Source organism: Scyliorhinus canicula, chromosome 4 (assembly GCF_902713615.1).
Source record: "Scyliorhinus canicula chromosome 4, sScyCan1.1, whole genome shotgun sequence".
NCBI classification, from domain to species: domain Eukaryota; kingdom Metazoa; phylum Chordata; class Chondrichthyes; order Carcharhiniformes; family Scyliorhinidae; genus Scyliorhinus; species Scyliorhinus canicula.
The window spans coordinates 185,077,509-185,094,216 of NC_052149.1; the positions used below are offsets into that span (position 1 = coordinate 185,077,509).

At 46.6% G+C, this 16,708-nt stretch overlaps 1 protein-coding gene across 6 annotated transcripts in view; it reads right to left on the reverse strand.

Annotated features, from left to right (window-relative positions):
- The window catches only part of LOC119965217 (serine/threonine-protein phosphatase 2B catalytic subunit alpha isoform-like), a 532,569-nt gene that overhangs the window by 257,696 nt on the left and 258,165 nt on the right, over positions 1-16,708 (reverse strand). For all 6 annotated transcript variants that reach the window (XM_038795661.1, XM_038795660.1, XM_038795665.1 and 3 more), the window contains one exon: positions 3,617-3,817. In XM_038795661.1, the coding sequence (XP_038651589.1) occupies positions 3,617-3,817 (201 nt within the window). The remainder of the gene's footprint in view (positions 1-3,616; positions 3,818-16,708) is intronic.

A 16,708-nucleotide genomic window follows, 5' to 3' on the forward strand; every position in this document is an offset into this window, starting at 1 on the left:
CAGGTGGCCCATTTGGATCAATGTCGCGCACCAGGTCCTGCAGCGTCGTCTTGCTGATAGCAAACAGATTTGCACCCTCAATTTTGGCATTTCCCGCTACTTAACCAGCATGTCCAGATGTGTGCCAGGCACAACGCGGTGGATAAATCACACCCACTATTTAAGGTTCGTTGTTAATCTGACATAACATCTATGGATTTTATTTTTAACCACTTTTTAAATACTTCAGTTTGGATTTCTGTTATTTGAAATAGGTAGTTATTTGTGATAAATTGTGCTTATTGGATGTGATTTTAAGTTGCATGTTACCTTAATTGTATTGTTGTCAATTAAGAGTCTTATTTTTCAGCTTTGAAAGAAGGTCGAACTTGGGATGACACCGTGGGTGCAATCTGTCCAAGTTGGAACAGAGTCCCGTGACGAGCGTGTTTAGTCAGGTGTCTCACACAGCGCTGAGAAACACCACTCTATCTATTGGATCTCTGTTTCAATTCGGGGCCTCAGCAGGAAATGTCCCGCTCACCGGAACTCCTCAGTGCAGGAAGAAATGGAGATGTCACTTTTAAATGGCGTCCCGGTCTCTTGACTCCCGGCATGACCCCCGAACCCTTCCAAAGCCCCAACTTACCTATAAGGAGTCTGCGGGCACCCCCGCACCCCACCTCACGCACATATCATACCCCCAGGACTGATCACACCACGGAAAAAAATGCCACCCTGACAACTTGGCACTGGCAGCCTGGAACCCTGACAGGGCCCCCGCCAATGTGTGCATCAGATTGTGGAATCCTACAGATGCCACCAGCAGGACAATGGAATGAGCCAGAGATGAAGAAATGCAGAATTGTGATGACCTCGGCAGCCACTGGCAATCCATGCCCATCTGACTGACTTGGAAGGAGTTTGTGTTTCAGAAGGCTGCAGATATTGTCAACGAATGTCTGAACCTTCTGAGGTATTGGTGCTCAGACATGTTTGGAAAGCTGATCCTCTCTCCTGTATATCTGTGATGGGGGTATCCCCTTCTGTGCGTGGGAGCTGTGTATTTATTACATTTTTCCTGCAAGGCGGAGGTGAAGATCCCTCGACCTTCTGCTGGTAATGTTGCTGGAGGCTGATTCCAAGCTTCTGAGTAAGCTGAACAGCTGAGAAATGCAGATCAAAGACACAACAATGTCCACAGAGGAAAAACCACGGCAGCACGGTAGCATAGTGGTTAGCACAATTGCTTCACAGCTCTAGGGTCCCGGGTTCGATTCCTGCTGGGTGACTGTCTGTGCACAGCCTGCACGTTCTCCCCGTGTCTGCGTGGGTTTCCTCCGGGTGCTTCAGTTTCCTCCCTCAGTCCAAAGATGTGCAGGTTAGGTGAATTGGCTATGCTAAAATTGCCCTTAGTGTCCAAAAAATATTGAGTGGGGGTAACTGGTTTACGGGGATAGGGTAGATACGTGGGCTTCAGTAGGGTGCTCTTTGTAAGGGCCGGTGCAGACTCGATGGGCCGAATGGCCTCCTTCTGCTCTGTAAATTCTATGATTCTATGAAACAGTCTCCAAAGTGTTGGAAGTCACAACAAAAGCATTGAAAGAAAAGGCCTCAGAGGAAAAGTCTTTGGTTTAAGAAAAGCAGTGGCTGATACAGCTTTGTATTTAATAGCTTTCCAGCTTGTCAATTATTTAGACCCGTTAATTACTGCTGTGCTCTCGTCTTGTGGAACTTGCTGAGTTTCAGATAGCCCGGGAAATCTTGTGCTGCCAGTTAAAACCAGAATGCTGGGTTAAAGCTGCAGCCAATTTGTTAATGGAATATATAAATCTCAGACTGGTGGCTTCCACGGGGCTTTCCACACAGCTAGAAAAACGCAGCAGTTCAATGAGAAAGTCCTCAGGTTTTTGCTAACTTTTCGATTTGCCAGCATTTTACCTCTTTACCTCCCTCACACCCAAGCACCAACCAACATCCACCACTGCACCCTCGTAGCCCACCCACCACACATGCAGGTTTAAACTCCCTCCACTGTCATTGCTGCGATTGATAGTACTTTCTCTTAGCTTGAGGGAGGGTTCTCTGATCACATCATTACGAGATGTGATTTATTGAGATATTAACTCCCTAACCAAGATATTCTTACCTTCTCGGGTGATTTTGGTCACTTGAATAAGGAGTTACACCCAAGCCCTGTCTGCACTTTTAGAATTCAAAAGATTTCTTGACACATTCGAAGAACAGCAAAGGCATTTTCCCCTGCATTTTGGCTAATAGATATCCCTAAATAAGCATCACAAAAATAAATAAATTTTCTGGTGATTATTTCACCACTGAAATCCTTCTCAATGAGGCACAGCCACATTAGTTGTTCTAGCTGGACACACTTGGTGGTTTACATTTCCAACATGTTAACAAAACTGTTCTCTGAATTAAATATAAAAATCCGATTTGAGAACCATATGTAAGTTTAAAATGTTGATAAATAGATTGCGAGGCATTTGTGAGTATTCAAGTTTAGGGCCGGGATTCTCTAAAAAGGCGGCTAAGTTTTGATGCCAGCGTAAACATCGGAGTGTTTCACGCCGGCGTCAACGGGCCTCTTGGCCCAGCGATTCCGTGGCCCTCAGGGAACCAGCACGGTGCCGGAGTGCTCCGCGCTACTCCAGCTGCCTTATGCGGCCCTGCATTACCGCACGCACGTCCGCGCATGCACGCAGTGGCCGGCTGTGGGTCCACACATGCGTGCAGCAGCCACTTCCATGCCGGTGCCGCGCAACATGGCGGAGCCACACAGCGGGCCAGCACGAAAGAAGGTAGGCCCCCCCAGATCACGGACCCCCGCTGATTGGTGGCCCCCAATCGCGGGCCTGGCCGTCGTGGAGGCCCCCTCCAGAGACTGATCCCTCCACCACCCCCTCCACCAGGATGGCCACCGCAGCCGCGACGCCGAGCTCCCGCCGGGTGGAACCATACGTGAACCACGCCGACGGGAACTCGGCCAGTCGACCACGGAGAATCTCCATGGGGGCCTTTTTCAATGGCCCCCGACTGGCGCCGTGTCGACCACGCGCCCGTGACTGGCGCCGATTCTCCAGTCGCCAGGGAATCACGTCCCGGCGTCGGACCCGATCGTAGGTCTGAGGCCCCATTCTTGGTGCGGAGGCTCAGAGAATCCCGACCTAGATCTTTTGATTAGAGACAATGAACAAATGGAATCACTGGCCCAATCATTTGGCCAACAGTTTCATTTCACAAAACATTTCATTCTTCAATTCAAGTTGAATATCATAATTACAGATATTTTCTCTAGTAATTGTAACTTTCTGCAAACCCCTGCATTGGCAAAGATGTATGTTACTTGTTGCAGTGATATGACTCATAACATTTCTCCTTGAACACAATTTGGGCTCAACTCTTCTGAGATAAATGGTCTTCTTGAAACTTTTAAGGACATTTTGAGAACAGAATGCACGTCTTCTGTTAATTTCTAAAATGGATTGTATAGTACACTTAGCATTGTGCCGTCACAGTTCATCGCTGAACTTAAAAATTCACAATTAAAATCTGCACTTTTATTTGGTAGTAAAGCTGTTTCAAGACTCAAAATATTTATGAATCTGTGCAATTCTACCTGTCACAGGAGCTTCTATATCCAACATTGTTTTCTCTTGGCGAAGAATTGAAGCGCCTTCATTAACAATTCGAAGTGCTACAATTTCCTCTACGCGTCCCTCCTTCGTGAGATGAGCCTTCAAAATGTCAACCCGTGGCTTGCCATCACAATCGAATACTTCCTTCATGGTCAGTCGATGGCTTAATGGAAAAGGAACAGCTGTAATAGAGGAAGGGAAGAAAAAAAGACGGCAAAAGACTTTAGGTATTGTTTACTTCTGAGCAAGCACTCCACAAGTACACATTATACATCAGCAGTTCTCACACTATGGGTTGCGACCCCCAAATGGGGTTGGAGAGTAAAGAGATGGGGTTGCGAGTTCCCCCTCCTGCGGGACAGTGCCCCACACTGAGGCCATGGCAGTGTGCTGCCACTGCCCTGCTTCCTTCTCACTCTCCAAGTCAGTGAGATAGTTCCACCTGGGGCCAACATTATGAACAACAAGCTTGATCAACGAGCCATTGATTCTTTTCCTCCCCACTTTATCCTTCCTGCCATTAAATCTTTCTACTGGATCCTATCTCGGCACTGGCGGCCTGGTCCCCGAGATTTTTTTTACTTCCTCTCATGACCATTTAAAAATAACACACGCAGGGAACTCACTAACTCAAGAATACCCTGACTCATGTTGGAACTGCTGTGCATTAAGCGGTAAGAAGGTGTTTGAACAAATCGAATGATGTGAACAAATTAACTAGAGTTTGAGAAATGTTATTTCTTACATTGATGAGTATGTGGGTGGTGAGGGAGGGTGCCAGGGAAGGGTGTGGTGAAGGGGGTTGTGATTTTTGTTGGTAGGGGGAGTAACCTTTCTAATTATTACACAATCCAGTTTGAAAGGGACTGGGGAGGGGGGGAAGCATCAATTACACAGTGATCTTTCCACAATTACTTCACTCCCCCATACTCCACTTGAGTAAAGTTATAAGTAGTAAGAATTAATTATAAATATGTTAGGAAACTATGAAGTTCTTAACAGGCAATAGCTGGTAGGCAGACAGAGGCATGGAGATGAAGAATCAGATGCACAGGGGTATGGACTGGGGCTCAGGCTTTCATGTCCCACTGGTTGCCATTGGCTGGCTGACCTGTGCGTTGTGTGGGGGAGAGCAACACATTACAATGTACGGGATGGAGGGAGGGATCAGGAGCTGATTTGTGTGGGATTAGGGGAGGTGTGAGTATGTGTGTGTATGCACATGCATGTACAACTTGTATGTTGCGAGGAGAAGAACATAGAGGGGGTTCACTAAGTCTCCTCTCCAGGAAATATGGAGGACTGGGCTGAAATATGCACAAGTGCATTAAAAAAAGAAATATTTACACAGTACTTTGAAAATGCATATTTATATGGGGCTGGATTCTCCGGTCCCCCGGCTGCATGTTTCTCGGGGGTATGCCGTTCACTGGTGGCGGGATTGTATACTCCTGCTGCTAGTCCTATTTAAGTCATCCCACTCCGCCGGGAAACCCGCAGGTGATGGTGCGCTGCCAGTGGGAAAAATGAATCGCAATTGCCTGAAATCATCTATTACACATCTATCCATAATATGCAAACTTTAACAATCATATCGTGAATGAATGAATGAAAATCGCTTATTGTCACAAGTAAGCTTCAAATGAAATTACTGTGAAAAGCCCCTAGTCTCCACATTCCGGCGCCTGTTCAGGGAGGCTGTTACGGGAATGCTGCTATGCCGCTTTATTTGCTGCTTTTATTGGCATCTGGGGTCAGGTTAATTTTCAAGTGTTAAAATGGTGTCATATTGGAAAATAGTTTAGGGAAGCTCTGCTACACATCATTAAATAGATCACTAAATTCATATTTTTAAGGGTGTTGTACAATAACGTTATATATAGTTTACAGATAGTATGAAGAGCTAATACATTTACAACAAGTAAAATTTTGATTCAACATCTGGGTAGTAGCCAATATGAAAACTAATTTGTGAAAATTATAACATTATGAAAATTATAAAAAGCCTGTTGCACTGTTGTTTTCAATTTTTAAACAAACAATATAGTGTGCTCCATATTCTAAATATCCACATATTTTAAGTCGTAACTATTTGTGTTTTTTCCATAAATGAAATTAGTCAACCAGAGTATAAAAGGTACAGCACTGAAACAGGCCATTCAGCCCAACTGGTCCTCGCTGGCATTTATGCTCCACGCAAACCTCTTCCTAACCCTCTTCATCTAACAATTCAAGATAATTTTCTATTCCTTACTATCTCTCGTGTTGATACAATATCCAATTAATTCTACCCATGTTATTCACCTCTAATAGTCATTGAGTAGCGAGTTCTGCATTCTAACAACACTTTGGGAAAAGTGGCTTCTCTCATATTCCCTATTGGATTTACTATCTTATATTACTGTGGGCGGCACAGTGGTTATCACTGCTGCCTCACAGCACCAGAGACCGGCCTCAGATGACTGTGTGAAGTTTGCATTTTCTCCCCGTGTCTGCGTTGGATTCCTCCTGGTGCTCTAATTTCCTCCCACAGTCCAAAGAAGTGCAGGTTAGGTAGACTGGCCATGCTAAAAATAGTGCCGAAAAGGTTAGGTGGGGTTACAGGGATAAGGTTGGGGCATGGGCCTAGGTAGGGTGCTCTTTCCAAGGGTTGGTGCAGACTCGATGGGCTGAATGGTCTCAAAGAACAAAGTAAAGTACAGCACAGGAACAGGCCCTTCGGCCCTCCAAGCCTGTGCCGACCATGCTGCCCGACTACACTACAATCTTCTACACTTCCTGGGTCCATATCCTTCTATTCCCATCTTATTCATCTATTTGTCAAGATGCCCCTTAAATGTCACTATCGTCCCTGTTTCCACCACCTTCTCCGGCAGTGAGTTCCAGGCACCCACTACCCTCTTGTGTGAAAAGATTTGCCTCGTACATCTATTCTAAACCTTGCCCCTCGCACCTTAAACCGATGCCCCCTAGTAATTGACCCTTCTACACTGGGGAAAAGCCTCTGACTATCCACTCTGTCTATGCCCCTCATAATTTTGTAGACCTCTATCAGACCTTTATGGGCAGCACGGTAGCATGGTGGTTAGCATAAATGCTTCACAGCTCCAGGGTCTCAGGTTCAGTTCCCAGCTGGGTCACTGTCTGTGCGGAGTCTGCACGTCCTCCCCGTGTGTGCGTGGGTTTCCTCCGGGTGCTCCGGTTTCCTCCCACAGTCCAAAGATGTGCGGGTTAGGTAGATTGGCCATGCTAAATTGCCCGTAGTGTCCTAAAAAATAAGGTTAAGGGGGGTGGGGTTGTTGGGTTACGGGTATAGGGTGGATACGTGGGTTTGAGTAGGGTGATCATTGCTCGGCACAACATCGAGGGCCGAAGGGCCTGTTCTGTGCTGTACTGTTCTATGTTCTATCAGGTCGCCCCTCAACCTCCGCCGTTCCAGTGAGAACAAACCGAGTTTATTCAATCGCTCCTCATAACTAATGCCCTCCATACCAGGCAACATCCTGGTAAATCTCTTCTGCACCCTCTCTAAATCCTCCACATCCTTCTGGTAGTGTAGCGACCAAAATTGAACACTATACTCCTTCTGCACAGTAGAGATTCTATGATTCTATGATTTATGGACTCTTGTTTTGTCCCCAACTAGTGGCAATATCTTGTGTACTGCAGTATATTTACCACTGATTTCACTTTAATAAAACTAGTGTAAAATACCCAATGATTTCAACAATGTGTGGATTACAAAATGCTATAAAAAATCCCCAAATGATTTGTCATGGCAACATATTATGTGAGAATTCTAAAAGTGGTAGCTAGACTGAAGTAAACTATCGCTGCAGGTTTTGCAAAATGTGTTTGTCATGTAGTAGTTTAATTATTTACTATATAACTCAGATACAATGAAATGTAAAGGAAAAGGCCACTGGAATCTTTGGAACCCAAATCTGAACTGCTGTCATACATTTCTTAAAATGTATTTTCTCTTTGTTTTGTAAAATCGGTGTCATGCACAAAATATACAGAAATGTATGACATGCACTTTGTCCCAACATACAAAATATGTAAACTGTTAGCAGGGCCGGGATTCTCACCTACCCGGCGGGTCGGGGGGTCCCGGCGTAGCGGAGTGGCGCCAACCACTCTGGCGTCCGGCCTCCCCAAAGGTGTGCATTCTCCGCCCCTTTAGGGGTCAGGCCCGCGCCGGAGTGGTTTCTGCTCCATCGGCCAGCGCCAAAACTGGCGCCAACGGCCTTTGGCGCTACGCCGCCCGGCGTCGAGGCTGGCCGATAGGCCTTCGCCGGTCCGCGCATGCGCCAGTGCGTCAGCGGCCGCTGACATCACCACCGGCGCATGCGCGGTAGGGGGGGTCTCTTCCGCCTCTGCCATGGTGGAGGCCGTGGCAGCGGCGGAAGAAAAAGAGTGCCCCCACGGCACTGGCCAGCCCGCCGATTGGTGGGCCCCGATCGCGGGCCAGGCCATCGTGGGAGCACCCCCCGGGTTCCAATCACCCCGCGCCTCCCCCCCCCCCCCCCCAGGACTCCGGGGGCACGCTCGTGCTGCCAATTCCGCCGGCACCAGAGGTGGTTTAAACCACGTCGGGGGGATTGGCCTGTCAGCGGCGGGACTTCGGCCCATCGCAGGCTGGAGAATCACCACGGGGGGCACGCCGATCAGCGGGGCGTGATTCCCGCTCCCGCCGATTCCCGGGTGGCGGAGAATTCCGGCCAATGCGGGGGCGGGATTTACACAGGCCCCGGGCGATTCCCCGACCCTATGGGGGGTCGGAGAATTCCGCCCCAGGTCTCTATTAAGGCTGTTGTGCAACCAAATACTGGTTGTACTGAAGGCCATTTATGTTGCCTCAACTGCCATCTTTTTCTCTCTCTGCTCACTGGGAAAGAGCGGTGTTATTGATTAGCAGCTCCATCTGATAATACAACTATGATTTATGTCATAGAAAGAAATTGCAGCTGAATATGTCATACCACAGTGTAGCACTGTGATGCACAAATGGCTCAAATGTATTTTCTGATTTAAAATATTCTAGGAATAAACAAAGTAGATTTCAATTTTGGTACATTTCTACTATTTGTGAAAAATGTTTCTCAAAGGGTTGAACTTGAACTCACTGCCTCCCTCAGTACAATGTTAACATCAAAACAAGATAAACTACAGCTGCTTTTGCATGATTACATTGTTCACCTAATGCACATGGAATTGGCTGTTTTCGGAAGAAAGCTTGGAACCAGAAAATAATCTACCTGTAGGACTAGCTTTCCCTGCTCCCCATTGCCTCCTCAGCTCCCACCACACGCATACACACTTTCTCTCTCTCTCTCCAATGGGAATGTTGATTTGGTGCATCTGAATTTAACTTTTAACTAATTCAAAAACTATTTTCTATCTGATGCATTTAACACGTTTAACATAATGCAATGCAGTCCAAGTATGAAATAGACTTTCAAGATAACCAGAAGTAACTGTTTGCTTCAACAAATTCAAAAGCAAGTCGGATGGAACTTGGAAAGGCAAGTTTGATGAAAAAATTGACACAGAGGAAGATGTATGTATTGGCATGTGGGCTGGACTTTGGAAATCAGCTGGTGTAGGGAATGGAGGTGGGTGAGCTTGAAATTTCCTGGCATCGCCAGAATATTAATATCGGACAATATTCCGGTGATAATACTGAAAGCTTGTGCTCCGGAACTTGCCGCACCCCGAGCCAAAGTTATTCCAGTATAGCTCCAACACTGGCATCTACCCAGCAATGCAGTAAATTGCCCAGGTATTTCCTGTACACAACAAACAGGACAAATCCAACCCAGCCATCATCAGCAAAGTGATGGAAGGAGTCATCAGTAGTGCTATCAAGTGGCACTTGCTCAACAATAACCTATTCATAGAATCATAGAATTTACAGTTTGCTCAATTTGGGATCCGCCAGGGTCACTCAGCTCCTGACCTCCTTACAGCCTTGGTTCACACATCGTCAAAAGAGCTGAATGCCCGAGGTGATGTGAGAGTGACTGACCTTGACATCAAGGCAGCATTTGGCCAAGTATGGCATCAAGGAGCCCTAACTAAACTGGAGTCAATGAAAATCAGGGGGGAAAACTCTCCATAGGTTGGAATCATACCTGGCACAAAGGAAGATGGTTATGGTGGTTGAAGGTCAATCATCTCAGCTCCTGGACATCACTGCAGGAGTTCCTCAGGGTCGTGTTCCAGGCTCAACCATCTTCAACTGCTTCATCAATGAGATCCCTTCCATCATAAGGTCAGAAGTGAGGATGTTCACAGGTGACTGCACAATGTTCAGCACCATTTGCAACTTCTCAGATAATGAAGCAGTTCATGTTCAAATGCAGCAAGACCTGAATAATATCCTGGTTGGGCTGACAAGTGGCAAGTAACATTCGCACCACACATGTGCCAGGCAATGACCATCTCCCACAAGAGAGGATCTGGCCATTATTCCTTGACATTCAATGGCATTACCATCACTTATTCCCCCACAATCAACATCCTAAGGGTTACCATTGATCAGAAACTGAACTGGAATACCCATATTCATATTGTGAGCAGTTCGTAGGCTAGGAATGCTATGGCAAGTAACTCACCTCCTGACCCCACTAAATCCTGTCCACCATCTACAAGACACAAGTCAGGAGTGTAATGGAATACTCTCCACTTATCTGGATGAGTGCAGCTCCAACAACATCAAGAGGCTCTTCACCATCCAGGACAAAGCAGCCAACTTGATTGCTACCCCTTACACAAATATTCAAATCTCTCCATCAACGACGAACAGTGGCAGCCATATGTACCATCTACAAATTGCACTTCAGGAACTCACCAATGTTCCTGAGGCAGCAACTTCCAAACCTTTTTTTTGAATAAATTTAGAGAAATCAATTATTTTTTTCTCCAATTAAGGGGCAATTTAGTGTGGCCAACCCACCTACCCTGCACATCTTTGGGTTGTGGGGATGAAACCCACGCAGACATGGGGAGAATGTGCAAAGTCCACATGGTCAGTGACCAGGGCCGGGATTCGAACCTGAGTCTTCAGCGCCACAGTCCCAGTTCTAACCACTGTGCCATCTAGAAGATCAAGAGCAGAATATACCGAGGATCTCCAACACCTGGAGGTTCCCCACCAAGTCACTCACCACATCGACTTGGAAATGTGGGCTGAATTCTTCGCCGTCGGGATTCTCCGTTTTGCCTGTAGCCATCTAAGATGGCCACCTGCAAAGGACCATGGCCAACCCAGGACTCAGACAGATACAGAGCGTATGTGTATCTGAAACACAGGTAACCCGACCTGATCGAACCCCCCCCCCCTCGTTTCCATTTTAATGGCCCATTTTCCAGGTCAATAGAACTCCAATCAAGCAACCGGTACAGCCACAGACTGATCGGTGCCACTCCCTTTACTCAGAAAGCACAACTGCCAAGGTCAATGACCGCTAAGGACCCGCCCAGCCATCAAGGCACCCGCCCCTTTATTGGACAAAATCGAAGACAGTGATCAGAGCCCTGTCGAACTATTGGGTCCAAGGTTAAGGACCGCCCCAAAGAGCGCAAAATCCCAGAGGGATTAAAGAGGACACAGCCATGTGTTCTGTTTCTTTTGGATCTGGCCTGCGCCAATCCAATTGCAGCAGGAACAGCCAGCCAAGTTCAAGGCCAATGATCGCTACCTGACGGTTGAGCCCAGCAGAGACAAAGCCACTTTCTTCAAACCAGCCAAGTGAAATCCAGATAAAGGCCTTATCCATTTGCACAGTGCCGGTCGCCCTGAAGTTAAGTATAGGTTATTGTAGCTGATAGGTGTAGTTTAACTCGTAGTAGATCTTGCATTTGCATGTCGAGGTAACTCTTGTGTATGTAAACAAACCATCGAACTAACTAACTAGTTGTGTGGTGATTTGATCAATATAAGGGAAGGTTTGTGGTTCACCAACATTATTAATAGAACAACATTATTGGCGACTCTGATGAGATTCGATTAGAAGTGACTTTGTCACTCCGAGAGAACCCACAAACTTTGAATCCAATTGCGAGAAACAGAAAGAACCACAAGTGCAAGTCCCACATCGACCAAATAACCGAATTTCGGAAGTGTGTACTAACCCGCATGCATACCTAACGGGAAGAGTAAGGTAAACTCGTTAGAATTGTGTACAACTATCGAGGGATTGAGAGCCGGAAAATAGCTTAGGCCATACCCGCTGTTCAATCGCCGCCTTATTCCCCTGTCCCAAATAAAAAGTAGAGAAAGAGATAAGAGAAGTCGTGGCCACTAAAGCAATGGAAAGATTGATGAATCCACAGGAACCCTAGGTCGCAGCGACCAACAGAGCAGAGCAATGCCCCATATGGGAGGAAGAGTTATGGAAATACTTAAAGGGGAAAGGATGGCCCCTTTGGTCGAATTCCTGCGTTAATGATGAGTCAGGGCCAGGAAAGATAGGACAAACTTGGTGGGGGAACCTAAGCGAGGTCCACAAGAAAAATGTAGGGAAAGTCAGAAAGCCGATGGCAATAGTGTCCTGTTTGGCACAGTTGTGAGGTACAGAGGAGGTCGTGAAGATGCTCCGTGGGCAGTTAATTGAGAAGGAAGAAAAGAATGAGGGAAACAATAATGAATGCAAGAAGATAATTGAGCAACTCCGGGAACAGTTAGCAGCTAAGGTAAGGAAATGGCCGATGTAAAACGTGCACATCAATCTTGTCTAGTTCACCTGATTAGCTTCCAGACCCAATACAATAAAGCCTACCAAGATACACAGCGTGCAGTCCTGGTAAGAGAGGAAACAGAACAACAGGTCGCCCAGCTAACTAGCAAATGCGCAGATTTAAAAGCAGCTTTGAGAACGCTTACAGCTCCACTAAGGAACAGAGGCAGAGTACCGTTGACCATGCTGGATGCCAACAGAAGATAGAAAAGTTCCAGTCGCTACTCTCAGTACAGAATGGCTTCAGATACACTTTCGGGCAGGATTTTGATGAGGAAGATGCCCCCGATTGGAAAGAGTTAAACGAAAGCGCCCAAAGATGTGTAGAGGACAATGGAAATCAAAATCGAGCCCCCCACGCCCCAAAAAGAAAAGCACCTGAACCACCGACTGCACAGGCAACAGACACTCCCACTCACAATTCGACCCCCATGAATCCGGTTACCACAGAACGCAAGTCATCGGATCAGGATGAGCCTGATATCGTTTACACCACCCCACTATCCATAACACAATTAAGAGAAGCTTGCATGAAAATTAGTCCATTCCAGCCCACCACAGACCCGCACAGCTTCTTTGAGGAGGTGCGCCAACAAAAAGTTATGTACGGCCAAGATGAGAAAGAGGAAGTAAAGCTAATAGTTATGAGCCTTAGCCAGTCCATAAGGTCAGCTTTGCCAGAACCCCAAAATGTAGCAGGAGGAACCCTTCAGGAAATGAAAACAGCCACATTAGATGCCATCGGGTATAACAAAGGAGATCCAGTCGAGGGTTTAAATCACTGCAGTCAAAAGAAGGGAGAACACACAACCGCAATTGCTGGTCGCTTATGGATTCATTCCATGGCAGTCTACGGACAATTGAACCGCGCACACCTAAATGAGGAGGACACCACTAAATGGTCCCACACCTTAGTCTCGCATGCCACAGACGCAGGTCAAAAGGCTTGTGTAAACTACGACCCCGCAGACCACACACATAATGACGTTTGGGTATTGCAACGACTTTCTAGAGCATGGGAACAAACCCTACACCGACAGACAGATCAAGACAAGACAGACATGCACCCAGTTAGGACTAGCCAGGACCGGGGGTCATGTTACAACTGTGGAGAGTCTGGACACTTTGCCCGAGATTGCAGGAGACCCCCACCACCAGCTAGACTAGCCCCCAGATATGAAAGAGAACACCACCCACAGAAGCTGCAAGGTCCCAGCTGCCCCATTCAAACTGTGAATGCTTACCCACCACTTCTCATGGCAGGGACACCTCAGCAATGTCACTTTGTTTTTGTTTCTCCTCTCCTTCCTCTCTTCTTCGGTCACACTACACTGACTCTATATGCTAGTTACACTCCAGGCCAAATGTGATTGCGGCTAACGAAAATCTATAAAACTGGCCGCCCTGAAATTCGGCTGGTTAATATAAGCTTCAACCACCACTGGTTGCAAGTAAAGAAAAGACTGGTCAAATAACTTGTCCGATCACTCCCCGCATCGACCACTAGCTGCGAGAGTCTCTGTACTTTAAAAAGTTGCATTTCTTGTCTCCCAAAATGGTATTTTTTTTTTAAATGAGGAAGTCACACATGGTGACAATCATAACGGGTAATTGGAGTGAGGGGAGAATGACTAAGAAAACAAGATATTAACCAAAGATAACAACAGATGCTATGCTTGCACCCCCAGGACTACACGGAAAACAGAAAACACAGGATGAAGCGAGGACTACTGACATGCATTTGGATCATCGCTGGACGTCTGCAACAGCCCGTGCAATGGACTGTTTTAACAAACCCCACACCAGCCCGGACACTACACCACACATAAAGACAGACATCAAAACCCCCACTTGCTGTGAAAACATAGCCAAATGGAACCCCCTTTCATAAATAATAGAGGCTCTTCTAGTAATTGCAATAATCTGCAGTGTGATTCAGACACTCAGACTCCGTAAATTGGCGAGCAAAAGCCTCCCGCTCCCCGATATATACAGTCCGATCCCCCTTCTTTGGAATTCAACAAAATTAAACTCATGTACCAATCGTTGCTAAAAAAAAACATGTACATCTTTAACTTTATTAGGATTAAGTAGAAATGTGATGCTGCTTAGTGGACCGGTCCGGTCCTTAACAGGACCGGCCTGTTAAGGCAGCAGGGTAGCATGGTGGTTAGCATAAATGCTTCACAGCTCCAGGGTCCCAGGTTCGATTCCCGGCTGGGTCACTGTCTGTGTGGAGTCTGCACGTCCTCCCCCTGTGTGCGTGGGTTTCCTCCGGGTGCTCCGGTTTCCTCCCACAGTCCAAAGATGTGCGGGTTAGGTGGATTGGCCATGCTAAATTGCCCGTAGTGTCCTAATAAAAAGTAAGGTTAAGGGGGGGGTTGTTGGGTTACGGGTATAGGGTGGATACGTTGGTTTGAGTAGGGTGATCATGGCTCGGCACAATATTGAGGGCCGAAGGGCCTGTTCTGTGCTGTACTGTTCTATGTTCTATGTTCTATGCTGTTTTAAATTTTGTACTGTGTATAAGTTCTTTGATATTCACCAGCAGCATGAGAGTAGCTTAGATAGTGTTAGCTAGAGATCAACTGTGCGGATAAATTAAATGTTTTATAGTGACCTAAATTGTAGTACTATTAGAGATGAATTAATTTATGAATGTATTAATGGAATATTAGATAAATGTCCCAAACCATAAGATAGAGTAGAACCTTGCCTTGACCAAGGGTGACCGGTCCACTAAGCATGAACAGGGATCAATAGTGTGATCAACCACGCTTCGTGTTCAGGATCAAGAGGACGGAATGTAGCCATCTAAGAGGGCCACCTGCAAAGGATTATGGGAAATTCTGGCCAACCCAGGACTCAGGCAGATACAGAGCCTATGTGTATCTGAAACACAGGTAACCAGACCTGATCGAAACCCCCACTCATTTGCATTTTAATGGCCCATTTTCCAGGAAAATAGAACTCCAATCAAGTAACTGGTACAGCAACAGACTGATCGGCGCCACTCCCTTACCGCCAAGGACCCACCCAGCCACCAAGGCACCCGCCCCTTTATAGGCCGAAATCGAAGACAGTGATCAGAGCCCTGTCGAACTATTGGGTCCAAGGTTAAGGACCGCCCCAAAGAGCGCAAAATCCCAGAGGGATAAAAGAGGACACAGTTCTATCTCTTTTGGATCCGGCCTGTACCAACCCAATTGCAGCAGGAACAGCCAGCCAAGTTCAAGACCAACGATCACTACCTGACGGTTGAGCCCAGCAGAGACAGAGCCACTTTCTTCGAACGAGCCAAGTGAAATCCAGATAAAGGCCTTATCCATTTGCACAGTGCCGGTCGCCCTTAAGTTAAGTGTAGGTTATTGTAGCTGATAGGTGTAGTTTAACTCGTAGCAGATATTGTGCTTGCATGTCGAGATAACTCTTGTGTATGTAAATAAACCATCTTTTGAAATAACTAATTAGTTGTGTGGTCATTTGATCAATAAAAGGGAAGGCTTGTGGTTCACCAACATTATTAATAGAGCAACATACCGGCAGCCCGGAGGTTTCCCAACGGTGTGGGCTACCCCACAATAGGAAACCCCATTGATGAGCCAGTGAAACCAAAATTCTGGTGCAGTGGGACGGAGAAACCCGCCCTATATCACCATTCCTTCACTGTCACTTCGTCAAAATCCTGGAACACTCTCCCTCACAACACTTGGGTGTAGCTACCCCTCAGGAACTGCAACGGTTCAAGAAGGCTGCTCACTGTCACCTTCTGAAGGGCAACTAGGGATGGGCAATAAATGTTGGCCTAACCGGCGGCATCCACATTCCATAATTTGTTTTTTAAATTATCCCACATCCTAGCCATTTTTACAGCGGCATTTCAGGTGGGGTGATTGGTATTTTGTTCCCCTACTCATTGTAATTACACCAACGATTGAAAAAACAATAATGTGGATTCTTTGTAGAGAAGGCTATGGAAGGAATTTTCCATTTTGGAGACTTAGTGCAGTGGCTGATGGAAAAGTCAGTGTGATTCCTGCTGTGTATCAGAAGAGATTTATCTGCCCGATTTTCCACCAAATTAATTATGCATCAATGAGAAGTTTGTTAAATGTAGGCATTTGTCCAGCCCACCATTACGTCATGAGATCCAAGTCCCTTGCACCATATTTAAATGGCATCCGCACAGGCATTCACTTACAGCAGGCCATGAGTTGTAAACTTCTGCATCACCATGGAGCCCGAATGCATCAAATCCTTGGCTCTATATTTCAACAAGGCCTTGCTGCCGATTCTCCTCCAGACCATCCAGGAAAGGTGGGAAAGGCT